The sequence below is a fragment of the Oncorhynchus gorbuscha genome, linkage group LG20 (assembly GCF_021184085.1).
Source record: "Oncorhynchus gorbuscha isolate QuinsamMale2020 ecotype Even-year linkage group LG20, OgorEven_v1.0, whole genome shotgun sequence".
Lineage (NCBI taxonomy): Eukaryota > Metazoa > Chordata > Actinopteri > Salmoniformes > Salmonidae > Oncorhynchus > Oncorhynchus gorbuscha.
The window spans coordinates 7,295,249-7,315,843 of NC_060192.1; the positions used below are offsets into that span (position 1 = coordinate 7,295,249).

Consider the following 20,595-nt stretch of genomic DNA (forward strand, 5'->3'; position numbering starts at 1 on the left):
AGGGCTTTATAAATACATTTGATTTGATTTTGATTTGATTACACCTCATATGTTTCACACTCACAACCACACTCTCCTCTCCATAGCATGGCTTTGAAACCACTAATCCCAGGATGACGCTATGGCACGTCTAGATGTTGAAAAGGATGACAATGTGCAATGCCCTGAGCTATTTCAGAGTTAAAGGTTGAGGGTCATTGGTTAGCATCACATTTGTGCAGAGTATAAAGTGTGGTACGCCATTCTGTCTGGGCCCTGTTCAATACTAACTGTCATTATAAGGCTGATGGTTGTGAGCTGAGTTTGGAGCGTTTCCTGCCGAGCGTTTTATACTGTTCATTTAGTTCATGTTCCATCTTCCCTTTGCTTCAAAGCCTCATCCCTCATAGCCATCATCTCAATGGCCTACTCTTCCGTCTCCCTTCATTACAGAATCCCATTGAAGAGCCTGTCTGGTCCTGTTCCCGAAACTCTGTGTGTGTGCGTGTGAGCAACGTGCGTGTGTCTGTGTGATAAAGGAAGGCGCTACTCAGATCGACACCGATAGCTACGGCTGTCTGGCGTGATGTTAAATAAACATATTTGTCTTGTTCACTTCTCAGATGCTTCTCTTCTCTGATCTACTATGGAAGAGGAGGGGGGGGCAGCTTGCAGAGTTTGAATGTAGCAGTGTTACGCAACTCCAACGTGGCAGCTACACTAACACTCTGTAAGCTTCTAAACTTTTAAACATTTCTATCGAACTCAGATTTCATCCTAACTCTGTGTGGATATGACTGTTATTGAGAGCTTTCTTACTTCTCTCCCTCCATCGTCTCACCTGCTGACCAGACCGCACACGCGCGTGCATCAGTGTGCGTGGATTTTGTCCACCCACACCAGATGCGATCAGGACGCACAGGTTGAAATATCAGTACGAACTCTGAACCAACTATATTCATTTGGGGACAGGTCGAAAAACATTAAACATTTAAGGCAATATATGTAGCTAGCTTGCTGTTGCTAAATAATTTGTCCTGGGATGTAAATATTGGGTTGTTATTTTACCTGAAATGCACAAGGACCTCTACTCTGACAATTCATCCACAGATAAAAGAGTAAACAGTTTGTTTCTAGCAATCTCTTCTCCTTCTGACTTCTTGTTTGGACTTTATATGGCGGTTGGCAACCAACTTTAAGGTCCATTACCACCACCAACTGGACTGGAGTGTGGACCTCAGTTCATCTTTCAATCACCCAGGTGGGTATATGCTCCTAAAAACCAATGAGGAGATGGGAGAGGTAGGACTTATTGCACGTCAAGTGTCACAAATAGAACCAAGTTCTATTTTAGCGCCTGGCTACGCAGATGTTCGTTGACGCGCGCAAGCAGCGTGGGTTCCGATGATTGACTAACATGTTTGTGTAAATTAATTTTGCAGCGCTCCCTCACTTGCAGTGTGGTCAGCATGTCAGAGATAGTTTTGGTGGGGAAAGCCTATCAAAGCTGTAAGACAGTAAAAACAACCCATAGCAGAACTATCCCTCTGGCTCTTTGTTGTCGCGCTCCAGTTTTCAGCTAATCTATGATCGTTAACAACACAATCTAAATCACAGTGCAGTTATCACAATACTACCACTAACAGGTCCTGATCGTCATCATAAAGGGAACGTGTTTAATTCAACAAATACCTAACGCTACAATGCTGCAATGTGAGTAGGAGGAGACATGCATTCTTTCAAACGATTTGCCACAGATATAAAGCGCTCCGCACAGCATCGTGGTCAACAGTTGTAAAAATGGCCGAGAGTGAGACAGGGAAGCGACGGTCCTGTATGGCAATTCAACTAAATGAGAAGGTGGCGTAATGCAAACTTTGCGAGGTGGAATTGAGCTACAGTGGCAGTACGAGTGCAGCGCTTAACCATCTGAAAGGGAGGCACCGTGAGACCCAAACTGTTGCTGGCAGCGGCGCAGGCCCCCAAAAAACAGACATTGGACAGGCTCTTCACACAGACGGAAGTGCGATGAGTGACAGAGTGAGAAAATCAAAAGCTGTTCATTCCAGAAATGAGTGCAGTTGACATGCAGCCATTGTCAGTGGTACACTCTTAGAAAAAAAGGTTCCAGAAGGGTTCTTTGACTGTCCCCATGGGAGAACCCGTTTTGGTTCCATGTCGAACCCTCTGTGGAAAGGGGACAGCCGAAGAAACCCTTTTAGATTCTGGATGGCACCTTTTTTTCAAAGAGAATTTCATCTTCAATCCCCCACGATGGCATATCTAGGAACCAGACGACAAGATTCCATGTTGAAAAACTGCGACGGCCAGGATGGAGTAATTGTACAGTGATTGCGCTGCAGGTACAAACGCAAGCTCTCAAATACCCCATATGTGGCGTTAACAACAGATTGTTGGACATTTATGAACACGCTGTCATTCATCACTGCGGCGAGCCGTCACGTTGATGAGAAGTAAGATGTGAAGTCCCATGTATTGAACACTGAGAACATAGAGGAGAGGCACACAGCAGAGCACCTAAGAATGGCATTTAACTACCATCGTTGCTGAGTGGGCGTGGGGGACACCAGTCAGCTGAGCGCAGTCCGAGAGGGGAAATGTCTATGTGAGAATAGAGACAGCGTTGCTTCTTCAAACAGAAAACATCATACCTCCAAAACCGACAGCTTGTTGACAAAACGGGCTCCAGAAACAAACTATTACAATACTTTGCTTACAGGGCAGATGATGAGGGCCAGCCCACTGAAACAACTAAAGGTGTTAGGAAGCAGTGCAGTTCAAGGGAGGTTTAGTCATTCTGCTAGCTACTAAATTTGAATTATTTTCGAGTGTCAACGATATGAACGTACATTCAGCATGACATTCATGTGAGCATTATGACATGATTACAAACCAAAAGTTCTGTGAAATTCACTCATATATTTAGACTATTTCACATTTGTCTGCAGCTAGCCAGTAGCCCTGAGCGGAGCAGTACACCCTGGGGGTTGAAATGCACTCTGGGAATAGTAGTTTGCTGTGAAAATCTATGGTGTGTACTAGAGACTATTGCGAAATAGAAGCTTCAGAAATGTCAATACAAAACCTAGGAGGCTTGTGGTTCTCACCCCATTCCATAGACATACACAGCAATTATGACAACTTACGGAGGACATCCTACAACCTATCAGAGCTCTTGCAGCATGAACTGACATGTTGTCCACCCAATCAAAGGATCAGAGAATGTATCTAGTACTAAAAGCATAAGCTAAAGCTAGCTAACACTGCAGTGCATAACATATGTTGAGTAGTTGACTTCAAAGAGAGAGAAACACAATAATTTAACACTTTTGAACAAATGTATTTATTTAAAAATGAAGGATCAGCAAGAGAGAGAGAGAGAGAGAGCTAGTGAAGGCAGCTAGCTAGTTTAGCCTACTCAAACACCTGGCTCAAACAGAGAGGGATGCTATGTTAGCTAGCTGGCTATGGCTATCCAACACTGGAACTCTTCCAAGTCAAGGTACGTTTTTGGTTTGATTAACTGCTTGCTGATGTACATTGTATGGCAAGATTGTAGCAGGTTTATAAATACATTAGTTTCAAGTAGCTATGTTGACTAGCTATGACGTTAGCTAATATGGTGACATTAACGATGTAGGTATAGCGGTTAAGGTTATGATATGAAGGTTTGACTTGGAAAGGATTTTTCATCTAGTCACAGAGAGCTGATGTGTTGTGCTCTGAAGTCCACAAGCGAAGGGAAAAGGTGAGAGGAGGAGAGTGTGTAGATGTGGGAAGGAATTTTACAACAAGCAAAATGATCATGCTGTTTGTATTTGGCTGCTATGAAAGTGAACTGTGTTTGCATGTGATCATGGGGTGTATTCATTCTGTTGGAAAAAAAAATCTTAAACGGAATTAAACTTTTTAAATTTGTCCAATAGAAACTGTCATTTGCAACTGTTGGACAAATGATTACACCCTAGATCAGCAAGATCAGGCAAGACTGCCTGTCATCTTGATTACTCTTAATTTTTCTCTCGACCTGTGCACCTACGTTGTAAAGTTGTAGCAACCTCATGATAGGTACAAGGAAAAGTTTGAGTATCATGTAGTAGCCTAAAACTATCGATTGTACATTAAGCTGGGTGAATGGAATATGAATGACAGTCATCCAATATGCTGTAATAGAGACAAGGCCATGCTCATAAAAAATAGAGAATTGTCCTCCCTCATCTTAAAAAACGGCACCGACCACCACTGGACCATACACTACATACACACACACACATACCGGCACAACACAAACACACATACACACACACGGACACTTAAACACTGATCATATGCTGCTGCTACTCTGTTTTTTATTTGACTCTTATTATTATCTATCCAGATGCCTAGTCACTTTACCCTGCCTTCATGTACATATCTATGTCAAATACCTCGTGCCCCTGCACTTTGATCTGGTACTGGTACTCCCTGATGTAGTTCCATTGTTGTGTATTTTATCCCCCTCTTGTGTTAGTATTTTCCTCTGTATTATTTTCCTGCATCATTGGGAAGGGCTCTTAAGCAAACATTTCACAGGAAAGTCTACATCCTGTTGTATTTGGCGCATGTGACAAATAAGGTTTGAATCATTCTACACCGTCGTACTACACCGACTCTGGCGCTCGTCGGATGTGGCAGGGCTTGCAAACCATTACAGACTACAAAGGGAAGCACAGCCGAGAGCTGCCCAGTGCCTCGAGCCTACCAGACGAGCTAAACTACTTCTATGCTCGCTTCGAGGCAAATAACACTGAAACATGCATGAGAGCAACCAGCTGTTCCGTAGGACTGTGATCACGCTCTCCGCAGCCGATGTGAGTAAGACCATTCAACAGGTCAACATTCACAAGGCCGCAGGGCCAGACGGATTACCAGGACGTGTACTGTGAGCATATGCTGACCAACTTGCAAGTGTCTTCACTGACATTTTCAACCTCTCCCTGGCAGAGTCTGTAATACCAACATGTTTTAAGCAGACCACCATAGTCCCTGTGCCCAAGAACACTAAGGTAACTTGCCTAAATGACTACCGACCCGTAGCACTCACATCTGTAGCCATGAAGTGCTTTGAAGGGCTGGTCATTGCTCACATAAGCACCATTATCCCAGAATCCCTAGACCCACTCCAATTTGCATACCGCCCCAACAGATCCACATATGATGCAGTCTCTATTGCACTCCACACTACCCTTTTTCACCTGGACAAAAGGAATAAATATGTGAGAATGCTATTCATTGACTATGGCTCAGCGTTCAACACCATAGTGCCCTCGAAGCTCATCAATAAGCTAAGGACTCTGGGACTAAACACCTCCCTCTGCAACTGGATCCTGGACTTCCAGACGGGCCGCCCCCGGGTGTTAACGGGGCCCCTCAGGGGTGCGTGCTCAGTCCCCTCCTGTACTCCCTGTTCACTCATGACTGCATGGCCAGGCATGACTCCAACACCATCATTAAGTTTGCCGATGACACAACAGTCTGATAGCCTGATCACCGACAACGACGAGACAGCCTATAGGGAGGAGATCAGAGACCTGGTCGTGTGGTGACAGGACAACAACCTCTCCCTCAACTCGATTAAGACAAAGGAGATGATTGTGGACTACAGAAAAAGGAGGACTGAGCATGCCCCCATTCTCATCGACGGGGCTGCAATAGAGCAAGTTGAGAGCTTCAAGTTCCTGGTGTCCACATCACCAACAAACTAACATGATCCAAGCACACCAAGACAAGAGGGCATGACAAAAACCTATTCCCTCTCAGGAAACTGACATATTACCTTAACTAACCAGTGGACCCGCACATTGACTCTGTACTGGTGACCCCCTGTATATAGTGTCTCTATTGTTATTTTACTGCTGCTCTTTAATTACCTGTTACTTTTATTTCTTATTCTTATCCAGATTTTTTACAACTGCATTGTTGGTTAGGGGCTCGTAAGTCAGCATGTCATGGTAAGGTCTACCTACACCTGTTGCATTCGGCGCATGTGACTAATTATAATCGTATGCTTTTTTTCTTAAACCATGTATGTACACAAGGCCAAAATTATCGTGCTTATGACAGCTAGGGGGCAATGCAGTTCCATCTACCGCAGTCATGGCTACCACGGCAGTTTAAACGTTACCGCTTTTGAAAACATTTTAAACATTGACCTAGTTGGGACTTTTAGAAATTAGAACACGGGATTGATCTGTGCCTGTGGAGAGTAGGGGAGAGTGGAGAGTAGGGGGGAGTGGAGAGTAGGGGAGAGTGGAGAGTAGGGGGAGTGGAGAGTAGGGGAGAGTGGAGAGTAGGGGAGAGTGGAGATCTGTAGGGGAGAGTGGAGCCTAGGGGAGAGTGGAGAGTAGGGGAGAGTGGAGAGTAGGGGAGAGTGGAGAGTAGGGGAGAGTGGAGAGTGGAGAGTAGGGGAGAGTGGAGAGTAGGGAGAGTGGAGAGTAGGGGAGAGTGGAGAGTAGGGGAGAGTGGAGAGTAGGGGAGAGTGGAGAGTAGGGGAGAGTGGAGAGTAGGGGAGTGGAGAGTAGGGGAGAGTGGAGAGTAGGGGGAGTGGAGAGTAGGGGAGAGTGGAGAGTAGGGGGAGTGGAGAGTAGGGGAGAGTGGAGAGTAGGGGAGAGTGGAGAGTAGGGGAGAGTGGAGAGTAGGGGAGAGTGGAGAGTAGGGGAGAGTGGAGAGTAGGGGGGAGTGGAGAGGGGAAGCGAGAGAGAGAGGGATATCATATAATACCATTGACATTAAAACCAGTAGATAGCGATAGCGTTGACATATTCCTATGGAAAACTCCCTATGGCGCATGAAGCTGGAAATATTTGCATTTGAAGCGAGCTATATTTCTCAGTGGGGCTGAATGCCACCAAAAAAAAACGCTAACAGTCATGGTTAATGTGGCCATAACTAGCAAAGGATCATGGTCCATGTAGTTGTTTTCATCCTGCCTGAGCGAGTCAACCTGGTTTGATGTCTATGAACCTATTGCTAGCCTACTGTTAAACCTTTACAGCAGAAGGTTCATTTGGAAGCTTCGCGTTTCCTAGAACCTAGCCTAGCTCGACATTGGAAAGCAAAACGAACTGCAAATATTAACTATGGTCATCAGAATTACGACTAATTTAAGATTAGACTCTTTCGAGTGGCGATTAGTACAGTTAAATACAGAACATTCTGGCATGGTGACTCTCTTAGTAAAATCAAACTTGTGGGGGGCATGGACTAGACAAGGTGTCGAAAAAGCGTTCCACAGGGATACTGGCCCATGTTGACTCCAGTGCTTCTGACAGTTGTGTCAAGTTGGCTGGACCATTCTTGATACACATGGGAATCTGTTGAGCGTGGAACAACCCAACAGTGTGGCAGTTGTTGACACACTCAAACCAGTGCTACTGTCGTACCCCGTTCCAAGGCACTTAAGCCTTTTGTCTTGCCCGTTCACCCTCTGAATGGCACACAGACACAATCTATGTCTCAAATTTCCCCTTAACAATTCTGCTTTAACACTTCTCCTCTCCGTCATCGACACTGATTGAAGTGGATTTAACCCATGTGGAGTTTTAACAGTCTGTATACTCCCTTTGTCCTAAAGGGTTAAAACCAAATGACCCGCCTTCACTAAACCCCTCAAATAAAGCAGCTTAATTGAATTTGAAACAACCTGTCGTTCACCACAAACTTTGTGAATATCTGGGCTCTGGGGTCATCCTTATGACATGTAGGATGTTGAGGCACTGTCCTGGACATGGGCAACTGCATGTCTTGTGGGCTCTGGGGTCATCCTTATGACATGTAGAATGTTGAGGCACTGTCCTGGACATGGGCAACAGCATGTCTTGTGGGCTCTGGGGTCATCCTTATGACGTAGAATGTTGAGGCACTGTCCTGGACATGGGCAACTGCATGTCTTGTGGGCTCTGGGGTCATCCTTATGACATGTAGAATGTTGAGGCACTGTCCTGGACATGGGCAACTGCATGTCTTGTGGGCTCTGGGGTCATCCTTATGACATGTAGAATGTTGAGGCACTGTCCTGGACATGGGCAACTGCATGTCTTGTGGGCTCTGGGGTCATCCTTATGACATGTAGAATGTTGAGGCACTGTCCTGGACATGGGCAACTGCATGTCTTGTGGGCTCTGGGGTCATCCTTATGACATGTAGAATGTTGAGGCACTGTCCTAGACATGGGCAACAGCATGTCTTGTGGGCTCTGGGGTCATCCTTATGACATGTAGAATGTTGAGGCACTGTCCTGGACATGGGCAACTGCATGTCTTGTGGGCTCTGGGGTCATCCTTATGACATTTTGTGCTGCCATCCTGCCCTGGTTGTCATATGGTGACAAGGACCATGTTATTTCGCTGTTCTTTTCCAGAAATGTATCTCTTTCAGCTTGGGGTATTTCTTCATCTGAAGATGATGCATTGTGCTCTGGGTTGTAATTCTTCCCCATCTTCTTCAGATACTTCCTCCTCTTCTAAATAATTTGTTTCCTTATTCCTCCTGGACATCTTAATTAATCAGGTCTACGACCTGTTGGGCACTGAAACGTGCACTCATGGCTTCAGCAAAGAGAGAACTGGGGGGGACTGTCATCTGCAGCACCTTTATAGCCTCTGACTGCATTCCCCATTAGTAAATAACGCTTTCAAGAAATCTTTATTTTGTCTGAAATCCTGTTTATTTTGTCTGAAATTGTTTTTATTTTGTCTGTGAACTTGAGTCATGTGTGGGGTCGTGGAGGGGAGATGCTGCACATGCCCAAGAAGGTTTTAGTTTTGTCTGAGTTTAATCAGTAGCACACATAATCTCAATTTCTCTCTGTGTGTGTGTGTGTGTCCTTGTGGTGTTTCTGGCTTGTAAATTATTTTATAACTGCCGGGTCAGAAATGACCCTAAGACAATCTTTGTATACTGGTGGTGTACAGATTTGATGGAAATATGAACAAAGGCGATGTTTCACTTTTTCTAATGTCGGGGTCACTCTAGGAAAAGTCATCGAATTTCAAGTTGGAAAAATATATCATTTAGGGGGTTTTCTCCGCTGTTAAACATAGGGGTCATTTTTAACCCTTAAAACAACACAAGGGCCGGTGACATAATAAGGGATCATAGCTTTCACCTGGATTCGGCTACGTCATGGAACGAGCAGGTGTTCCTATTGTTTTGTACACTCAGTCTAGGTCCAATATCTTCTCTACGTCATTTACATCTGGTTTTAGTCTTTTTTCCATCCCGAAAATGTACGTGACAAAATAAAGAAGTAAAATGCTTAGGCGGTCCGCAGGAACATTTTAATGGAAGAAAAATATCTGGTACAGTCCTGCTGGAGGATTCATCACACACACACACACACACACACAAAGACTCTTCTCTGCAACCTGAGCTCCCCGATGGATAGAACTGATGGGACGATGACTGACTGACGCTGATGACATCACCCATTAGGTTGGCCCAGACCCCATACTGACGACATAACCCAGGAGGATAACTGTGATACCACCAGAGATGATTTGGATGGTGTCATCGTTCTTGGTAGCAGAATGAGATATGGCTAGGTAGTTGGAACGTGGGAGAAGAGGAGTGGGAGAGTGGAGGAGAAAACCATGAACTGGTGAGGTGTGTATGGCTGCGGTGGGATAGTAGGATAGAAAGAAGAGGAGGAGGGAAGCAGAGAAGTGGAGGAGGCGGTCATCACGAAACCTACAGTACAACCGTAGATAGAGAGAAGATAACAAGTGAGAAGTTAGGATTCCCCCGAAGCCTGCTCTTTGGCTCCACTATAGCCTAGTTAGGGTCCTATATGCGTGTGTTTAAATGTGCGTGAGCGAGAGATGTTCAGAGGTCATTGAAACTCTACTCGCACACCTGTCTCCCTCCAGTTACCAGTAGCACCGAGGAATGAGATTGAGGGAGAGAGAATAAAGGGAAGGAGGATATTGAGAGATGAATGGTGGGAGAAGGAGGGCGCGAGGGAGATGGGGGAAGTGTGGGTGGACGAGACGATAGAGGGGGATGGGGGACAGTAGCAAAGGGGCATTGGCAGAATTAACAGACAGCTTCTCTCTAGGGACAGAAAGCCCTGTTCTGTTTTCACTGCTCTTAACGCACACACATCTGCACAGTGAGCAAACAAAACATACGCGCGCACGCGATAGAACATGTAGCACCGGTATATGGACTTCTTCCAGCCTGGGGGGTTTCCATGGGGATTGGACGTCGACATGGAGAATGTTCAAGGGCCTTGCCATCAGCTTGGGGAGCTAACACAAGTCTTCAGGTCTCGGGCAAGGTGACTCGTCTTGTGAGCGCGCTTTACCGAATCGTCTTTGTTAGGCATGATTGAGTTGGGAGGCCGTTTGAAACAGTAGGCCGACACACATTATGTTGAAAGGGCTTATTAATCATTGCTAATAGTGATTATTAATAACTTATGTGTTGCCCTTGAGATACATAGTTACACAACATTCTCTGTATAAAGAATATCTGGGGGCAGAGGGAGAGGGAGGATGGGATGAAAGGAGAGGAGAGGTATGGACAGAGTACAGAGGAGGTATATAAATAGAGTGATAGAGGAGGTGTGTGTGTGTGAGAGAGAGAGAGAGAGAGAGAGAGAGAGAGAGAGAGAGAGAGAGAGAGAGAGAGAGAGAGAGAGAGAGAGAGAGAGAGAGAGAGAGAGAGAGAGAGAGAGAGAGAGAGAGAGAGAGAGAGAGCCCACAGATGATGCCATCTGTTCATAAGAGTTGGTCATGCCTGGGTGGAATAGCACCTGCTTCTGACACCACATACGACCCAGATGGGACTCTGTGCCTGGAACCCTGAACAATGGCATGAGGACGGTGTGAGTCGAGAAGCAAAGGCTTTAGAACCGAAAGCTTTAGAACCCAAGGCTTTCGAACTTAGTGTGTGTTTGTTTAGTAGTTGAGTGCAATGTTCCCTCTAAGCTGCAACTCCTCCGGACCCTTTCAATGCAACATACCAAAACAAAACGAACTATGCAAGACTTAGTATGCAAACTATGCAAGACTTTTGGGCTCCCGAGTGGCGCACCAGACTAAGTCACTGCATCTCATTGCGTCTTCCGTGTATGGATGGGGTAGGCCGTCATTGTAAATAAGAATTTGTTCTTCACTGACTTGCCTGGTTAAATAAACTATTTAAATAAATAAAATTACATTTACATTTACATTTAAGTCATTTAGCAGACGCTCTTATCCAGAGCGACTTACAAATGCAAAACTAACTATGCAAGAGATTTTCTTGTAGGCAGAGCGCATCGTAGTAGGATTCTATTGCATTGACAGGCACGACACAGACCAGTGCGCCATAACCAATCAGAGCCTATATGCAAATAGACCATTGCCATATATGGATTTGTGCCGTTCTCTTTGAACTGGACCGTTTTACAACATGAGCGGTCATGATTATTCTGTGCTTGTTTTGAGATCAAAGTGAGACCTGTAGCCACATTTGTTTACATTCTTTGCTAGTTAATCAGTTATTATCCCAGTTAAAGATCATTTGTAGTCAGCAATGTGGGAGGGATTGCTTACAAGATCACCAAATGTGTACATTTCTAGCCAGTAGTGGAAAAAGTACCCAATAGACATACTTGAGTAAAAGTAAAGATACCTTCATAGAAAATGACTCGAGTAAAAGTAAGTCACCCAGCAAAAAGTATTTGGTTTTAAATATACTTAAGTATCAAAAGTACATGTAATTGCTAAAATATACTTAAGTATCAAAGGTAAAAGTATAAATCATTTCATATTTCTTATATTAAGCAAATCAGAGGGCACAATTTTCATGTTCTTTCAATTTACAGATAGCCAGGGGCACACTCGAAAACTCAGTCATGCTTTACGGATGAAACATTTGTGTTTAGTGAGTCCACCAGATCAGAGGCAGTAGGGATGACCAGGGATATTCTCTTGATAAGTGTGTGAATTAGACCATTTTCCTGTCCTGTATTCAAAATGTAACTAGTACTTTTGGGTGTCAGGGAAAATGTATGGAGTAAAAGTTATCCAAAATATAAATAGTCAAATAAAGTACAGATACCCCCAAAAATGACTTAAGCAGTACTTTCAACTATTTTTACTTGAGTACTTTACCCCACTGTTTCTAGACATCTTTGAAAAGCAAGTCAGGTCAAGAGCTTTTTTTATGTCTTAAAGGGGAAGTGTTGTATTTTGAGACAGGCTTGAATAAGCTAAGTAGCCAATTGGCAGATGGTAGCATAATTTGCCTGATTCTCTGTAATAATGGTATGGGAGTAATAATAAATTGTAATTTGGAAAGTGGTCTCTTGCATATAGACAGCTCTCTCCCTCTTTCTTTCCTCTCTCTCTCTCTCTCTCTCTCTCTCTCTCTCTCTCTCTCTCTCCCTCTCTCTCTCTCTCTCTCTCTCTCTCTCTCTCTCTCTCTCTCTCTCTCTCTCTCTCTCTCTCTCTCTCTCTCTCTCTCTCTCTCTCTCTCTCTCTCTCTCTCTCTCTCTCTCTCTCTCTCTCTCTCTCTCTCTCACACACACACAATTGTCCTTCCTCACTTAGTCTCTTCTTCATTGAGATGTTTGGCACCGTTAATGTTTCGGCACATAGTCACAAACACACACACACACACACACACACAGCGATGTGTTGAACACTGTGTCAGGAACATGATAATGTGTTACTCAGCTCCACAAGGGTGTGAACCTGATATCTTGTGAGTGTGCGTGGGTGTATGTATGTGTGTGTGTGTGTGTGTGAGAGAGAGAGAGAGAGTTAGTGAATGAGTGCTAGTGAGTCTGTGTGTTTCTAGGTTGTGTTTTTTTTAAAGCGTTTTAAAGGCATACTGCTAGAAGGTTTCAGGATAGGCCAACAGCATTAGATGTTGTTGTATTTCATTCTCTACAAACCAAATCTCTGAGGCACCGAATACTGACATCAGGATGTAAGAGAGTGAGGTGTTTTCATTCATCTCTGATCAGAACATCCATTATTGTGTTTTTTGGGGGGCTTTTCAGAGCATGCAGAATATAACGCCTTGGTAATACCAAAACATCCCTACTGTGAGGGAGTGAGTCATCACCATCACAAAGACATTGGCTTAATGGTGTTTGTACAGTATTTTTATCATTCTTTTGTTGTTGGGTCTGTAAAGTCCTCCTTATTGTCCCTGGTCAGTCTATGAATACAGCACTACTTTTTTCGACAGAAACCACCGTGTTCCTGTGAGGAGGGTCGGCAGGGTAGCCTAGTGGTTAGAGCGTTGGACTAGTAACCGAAGGTTTGCCAGGTCGAATCACAAGGTACAAATCTATGGTTCTGCCCCTGAACAGGCAGTTAACCCACTGTCATTGAAAGGCTGTCATTGAAAATAAGAATTTGTTCTTAACTGACTTGCCTAATTAAATAAGGGTTTGGAGTGAGATGGTAGTAGTTTGGTCTGATCCACTTCTAGTCATAAATACATGGGGCACTTGTGTTGGGTTGAGAGACACAGTCAATGTGCACTGTAGTCACACATTTACAATATAGGTCTTTGAATGGATTTGCTCCTATACAATATAAAGAGCTCAGCTGAGAAAATGCACTGCAGAGATTGTCAACTCCACCCATCGAACCTTCATCAGCCACCAGCTAGCATCCTACTCACGAGGAGATGTGGATGATACACGACAACAGGTGTGCCTGATCTGATACAAATATACTTTTTTCTTCCTCATTAAAAGGGTTGAGGGAAAAAAAGAGGAAGAAGGAAGAAACAAGTATATTTGTATCAGATCAGGCACACCTGTTGTCGTGTATCATCCACATCTCCTCGTGAGTAGGATGCTAGCTGGCTGCAGACACAACCGACACTATAAAAGTCCAACGCTGTTTTCCTTATGTCACTGTGAGGATATGGGATTATAGAAAGCAGCCTGTTTTGAGAGCAGGTGGTAAGTGGTCCAGTGTTTTTGCAGTGTGGAGTGGAGGGGTTGCTGCTGTTTAGGCAGCAACGCAAGTGATACACTGGCCATGAAGGGCCTGGCTGTGTGTCTGTGTGTGTGTGTGTGCGAGTGTATGCGTTGGTGTGCGTGTGTGCCTGCGGGCTTGTGTCCACTGTTCTGTTCTTTTTTAGTGCTGGGCACTTGGAGATGTTATTTTAGCATGCGTGGGAGCAGTGTGCCTGTCTCTGCTTTTTTTAAATGTTCTTCTCACTCTCCCTTTTTCATTCTCCCCCTTCTCTCTCTTCCTCTACCGCTTTCTCTCTTTCTCTCACTCTCCCTTCTGTTTCTCTCTCTCTCCTTCTCCATCTCCCTTCTCTCTCTCTCCCTCCCCTCCCCTTCTCTCTCTCTATCTCCCCTTTCTCTCTCTCTCTCCCTCTCTCCCTCTCTCTCCCTCTCGCCCTCTCTCTCTCCCTCTCTCTCTCTCCCTTCTCTCTCTCTCCCTCCCCCTTCTCTCTCTCCCCCCTCTCTATCTCTATCTCTCTCTCTCCGCCATGCCTGACTGCCTACCCTGTCTCTACCTCGCCCAAAGAGTCTGTGGTCTGCCTGTGTGAGTGTGTGTGTGCATGTGGGTGCATGCAGGTGGTGTGTATGCATATGGTATGTGCTTGTGTGTGCGTGTGTGCATTCTACCTGTTTGTGTGTGCAATAAAGAGCAGGCTATTGGGCTGGGCTGCTCGTCCTGATGCCAGATCGCCCCAGTAGTCCTGATAACAGTGGAACAGGCAATATAACAGACAGTAGAACAAACAGTAGAACATACAGCAGAACAGACAGTGGAACAGACAGTAGAACAAACAGTAGAACAGACAGTAGAATGGAGAGTGGAACAGACAGTGGAACAAACAGTGGAACAGACAGTAGAACAGACAGTGGAACAGAGAGTGGAACAGAGAGTGGAAAAGACAGTAGAACAAACAGTGGAACAGACAGTAGAACAGAGAGTGGAACAGACAGTGGAACAGACAATAGAACAGAGAGTGGAACAGAGAGTGGAACAGAGAGTAGAACAGACAGTGGAACAGACAGTGGAACAGAGAGTGGAACAGAGAGTGGAACAGACAGTGGAACAGACAGTGGAACAGAGAGTAGAACAGACAGTAGAACAGAGAGTAGAACAGAGAGTGGAACAGAGAGTGGAACAGAGAGTGGAACAGACAGTGGAACAGACAGTGGAACAGAGAGTAGAACAGAGAGTGGAACAGAGAGTGGAACAGACAGTGGAACAGACAGTGGAACAGAAAGTAGAACAGAGAGTGGAACAGAGAGTGGAACAGACAGTGGAACAGAGAGTGGAACAGACAGTGGAACAGACAGTGGAACAGAGAGTAGAACAGAGAGTAGAACAGAGAGTGGAACAGAGAGTGGAACAGACAGTGGAACAGACAGTGGAACAGACAGTGGAACAGAGAGTAGAACAGAGAGTGGAACAGACAGTGGAACAGAGAGTGGAACAGAGAGTGGAACAGAGAGTGGAACAGACAGTGGAACAGACAGTGGAACAGACAGTGGAACAGAGAGTAGAACAGAGAGTGGAACAGAGAGTGGAACAGAGAGTAGAACAGAGAGTGGAACAGAGAGTGGAACAGACAGTGGAACAGAGAGTGGAACAGAGAGTGGAACAGAGAGTGGAACAGACAGTGGAACAGAAAGTAGAACAGAAAGCAGAACACGGTGAAACTGGACAGTTTCCTGCTCCACAGAGGCCCTAACACAGCCACACTCTCCAGACATAGTCACTAGACACACAGGGAAGAAAGGTTTTCAGGAGCTTCCCTTTGAGTTCCTCAGTCCTGCAGGTTTTTGCTTAGCCGTGTAATGTTATACCAGGCTAAAACAGGTCCTAACACAGCCACACCACATTCACTAGACACACAGAGAAGAAAGGCTACCTGGGAGCTCGGAGCTGTCTCTCTCTTTGCTCCAGCTTAAGCGTGCACAGCAGGCCCTCCAGTTCCTCAGTCCCACTGGTTTGCATTTCTCCCCGGACAGCGGACCGGCTGCAGGAGAGCCCTAACATAGAATGAGTCAAAAAAATGCAATTATTCTCAGTGCTAAAAGCAGCACTAGTGTAAAGACTACATATCACCTGTCGTCTCACTCTCTTTTACACTTTCTTCTTCTCTCTCCGTTTCTCCAGGTGAAGTTGACTCCACACAACCCTCCCCCTCTCAAGCCGTAGGGGACACAGACATAGACTCATCCCGAGGGAGAAGTTCCGTGGTTGGGTTAGTGCCCGGGGCGGGGATGGGTGCCACTGGTGATCTGCTCGAGTCATTCCTGGCCCAGAAGGATCGTCTCCTCTACCAGACAAGGGGGGTGGTCCTGCCCTCTGCTCAACCCCAGGACCTACTGCCTCTCCTGGGCAGAGGACTGAGCCTGAGGGGCCTGTCTGGTGGTCTCTCTATGGATCAGCAGGGTCTGTTGAAGAGGATAGGATCCCTAGTCTCACAGCCCCACGACAGTGGACCCCTCCTCCCGTCACAGCCTTCCCAATCCGACAACAACCCCATCCCCTCCTCCTCCCAGCCCGGGACACACACATCCACATACACACGGCTGGGACAGCGAGATGAGGTCACCGCTATCGTCATGGCGACCATGGCTGCAGACACACCTTCACCGGGTATATGTTAGAGAATGTTCTCAATGTTAGAGAACGCCTTGTCCTTTTTGCAGAAAGCAGTTGTTTACCTTTCTCTGACTGAAGACATAGATGTGCTTATCTCACCAGCATCCTGGATTACGCTGTGAAAATAAATTGCTTTTCCAATATTTTTCCAGTATTGTTTGTCATCTCCGCTCCTCACCTCCTCTTCTGTCCCCCTCCTCTCCTCCCCTCCCCTCTCTCATTCCCTCCTCCTCTCCTCCCCCTCTCCTAAACTAATCTCTCCAGCTGTGTCCGGCTGTATGGTGAATTTCTCCGACCCAGAGGGATACATAGACTCTTATGACGACCCCCCTCTACCAGATGGAACATTCCTACACTGTACATACACCGTCACTGTGTACACGGGCTATGGAGTCGAGCTACAGGTAAACAAACACCCACATTGACATGGAAATTAATTTCATAATGTCTGTTAATGTCATTTATTTAGGCACAGTTTTTAAATATTTTATCAATCAAATAAAAAATTGACATGTCAGCCAGGATCGGAATGAGGCGAGCGCATTCTATGTTTGCGTGCATCACCAGCATGTGTACGAGACGAGTGGGCCGCTGCTCAAGGAGAGATGAGATAGTTGTGACATTGTAGTAGCAGGTAAGCATATAAAATATGATAGAGAACAGACAATTCAAAACTTACACTGTATATTGTATCCTCGAATGAACTGTTCAGCTATAATTAGCATGTATAAAAAAAAAACATTCTACCGACGCTCGCGATCAAAGTTGATTAGCTTTTTGGAATGATTCATATGATTCATTTATATGATTCTTTTTGACAAAATGAACGATTCACCTCTCCGTTGTATTAGTTGGGATTCGGTTATATCGTGGTGAATCGAACCATAAGAATAATTTGTGAATCAGTCAGTTAAGAACAAATTCTTATTTTCAATGGCGGCCTAGGAACAGTGGGTTAATTGCCTTGCTCAGGGGCAGAACGACAGTTTTGTACCTTGTCAGCTCAGGGAATTGAACTAGCAACCTTTCGGTTCCTAGTCCAACGCTCTAACCACTAGGCCGCCCCATAAAATGTTAGATGTAGCCTTTTGGATTCTGTGCCTTCAAAACTCGTTTTGTGCATACTTCCAGTTGATTTTTTAAATCTATTGTATGGGGACATTGCATCTCAATAGCCTGCAATGTAAACACTTCTAAGGTAGCTAAGATAAACACATTATGACTAAACTAGAAAAGGTACATTCCCAGAAGAACATTTGTGGTCTTGCATCAGCTGAATACAAATATTTGTAGCCTACCATAGCCGTTTGCTCTTTGATATAATGAATGAGAGAATTTTTCAAAAGGCATACAAATGACTTGGCTGTATTGTTTCAATGTAATACAACAAGGGTGGTCAGCTAATGGGTGTGTAGGCTTTTATTCCAGTCTCCCTCTTAACAAACCACCTTTTTAAAAATTTAATTAGCTGCTCAACCAGACCTTTGATAAACTGGCTCTGGTGTGTTTTAGCAGGGCTTGATCAAAAGCCTTTACACACCCTTCAGACTCTTCGTTGACCACACATGTGTTTTATACAGGTATTCTACTTTTGTGTGTGTGTGTGGGGGGGGGGCTTTACACAATGGCAGGAGACGGTACATGGGATCAAAGAGCAGTCACCCAGTGTCGATACCACGTCACGTTTACTTTTTGATACATACATAGAGACACCGGCAGTTGTTGATCATGGAAATGTGGTTAAAAGTCATGGAGAAGTCATGAAATTCCATCCGTCACAATGTGTATGAATCCTGCATACATTCACACACACAAACACACGCCACCCAATTATATGTGATAAAGTGAAAATCTGAGGCTGTAGTCTACAGTCCGAGACAGCAGAATATTTTTTGACAGGGGGCGCAGGATCATTTTTTTTAGCCTGATAGGCTATGTTTCTGCACATAATTTACCCAATTTAATTTTTTTAGGCTATTTGTTCGTCAACTTGTCTAGAATTAGCTACATTAAACTTCTCTGCTGTCATTGTATGTTGCCCTAAAAGACTAAATAAATACTTACCAGAATAATGTCATAAATCGATAGAAGGAACGCTTCAATATAGTTGACATGGGTACATTTTCTCTGTCATCTCTACTTTTTTTCGAGGAGGAAATACGTTTAGGGACCGGGGATAAAATACAATAACAAAAAAAGATGGAAAAGATTTTCTGTGCAAAATTTTCCAAATGATATCAGTTTGACCGGTTGTACGGAAATAGAAGGTTGTCAACGACCCAACATGTTTCTGATAAGATTTCAGTAGGGCTTGGATCCATATTTGATGTGTTTGAAATGCTATCAGATTTTCACATTCTCTCAAGATGATGAAAGAAATCCTATTTCTCCGCTCCTGTTCCTGAGTAAAAATGTTGCCTACATTTGGAGTATAATTTCACTGCAAGAAATGTATAATTCTGCTGGAATTTATAGTAATACCTCAATCAGACCGACAGCGTATTTGAAAAAATGCTATAAACTGTCGGTCTGATCGAGGCGTGAAAGGTTACAGACCTACTTTCAGTGTTCAGATTTCAGTTTCCATTTAACAAATCCTAACAGTATGCTACAGTTCCCTTGACGTGCCATTTGCCTATTTGAAGTCCCTGTCTTGTGACTGTTGAATTTGTAAAGCGCCTCACAATCGTCACACACAACACAGCGGCACCGCTATCATCCTCTTTCACCAATTCTTTCCTAAACATGAATTTTCAATTTTATCTTTATTTTCAACTCTCCGCAACTCACACACACACACACACACACACACACACACACACACACACACACACACACACACACACACACACACACACACACACACACACACACACACACACACACACACACACACACACACACACACACACACACACACACACACACACACACACCAGTGGAGGCTGCTGAGGGGAGGGCGGCTCATAATAATGGCCGGAACGGAGGAAGTGGAATGGTATCAAACACATAGAAACCATGTGTTTGATGTACACTGCTCAAAAAAATAAAGGGAACACTTAAACAACACAATGTAACTCCAAGTCAATCACACTTCTGTGAAATCAAACTGTCCACTTAGGAAGCAACACTGATTGACAATACATTTCACATGCTGTTGTGCAAATGGAATAGACAACAGGTGGAAATTATTATTTTGCAAGACACCCCCAATAAAGGAGTGGTTCTGCAGGTGGGGACCACAGACCACTTCTCAGTTCCTATGCTTCCTGGCTGATGTTTTGGTCACTTTTGAATGCTGGCGGTGCTTTCACTCTAGTGGTAGCATGAGACGGAGTCTACAACCCACACAAGTGGCTCAGGTAGGGCAGCTCATCCAGGATGGCACATCAATGCGAGATGTGGCAAGAAGGTTTGCTGTGTCTGTCAGCATAGTGTCCAGAGCATGGAGGCTCTACAAGGAGACAGGCCAGTACATCAGGAGACGTGGAGGAGGCCGTAGGAGGGCAACAACCCAGCAGCAGGACCACTACCTCCGCCTTTGTGCAAGGAGGAGCAGGAGGAGCACTGCCAGAGCCCTGCAAAATTAACTCCAGCAGGCCACAAATATGCATGTGTCTGCTCAAACGGTCAGAAACAGACTCCATGAGGGTGGTATGAGGGCCCGACGTCCACAGGGGGGGTTGTGCTTACAGCCCAACACCGTGCAGGACGTTTGGCATTTGCCAGAGAACACCAAGATTAACAAATTTGCCACTGGCGCCCAGGAACTCTTCACAGATGAGAGCAGGTTCACACTGAGCACATGTGACAGACGTGACAGAGTCTGGAGACGCAGTGGAGAACATTCTGCTGCCTGTAACATCCTCCAGCATGACCGGTTTGGCGGTGGGTCAGTCATGGTGTGGGGTGGCACTCCATGTGCTCGCCAGAGGTAGCCTGACTGCCATTAGGTACCGAGATGAGA

At 45.0% G+C, this 20,595-nt stretch overlaps 1 protein-coding gene across 1 annotated transcript in view; it reads left to right on the forward strand.

Annotated features, from left to right (window-relative positions):
• Positions 1-20,595, forward strand: part of LOC124007536 (seizure 6-like protein) — a 48,290-nt gene that overhangs the window by 8,468 nt on the left and 19,227 nt on the right. Inside the window, exons 2-3 of the mRNA XM_046318180.1 lie at positions 16,137-16,622; positions 16,893-17,032. Coding sequence (XP_046174136.1) covers positions 16,137-16,622; positions 16,893-17,032 — 626 coding nt within the window. The remainder of the gene's footprint in view (positions 1-16,136; positions 16,623-16,892; positions 17,033-20,595) is intronic.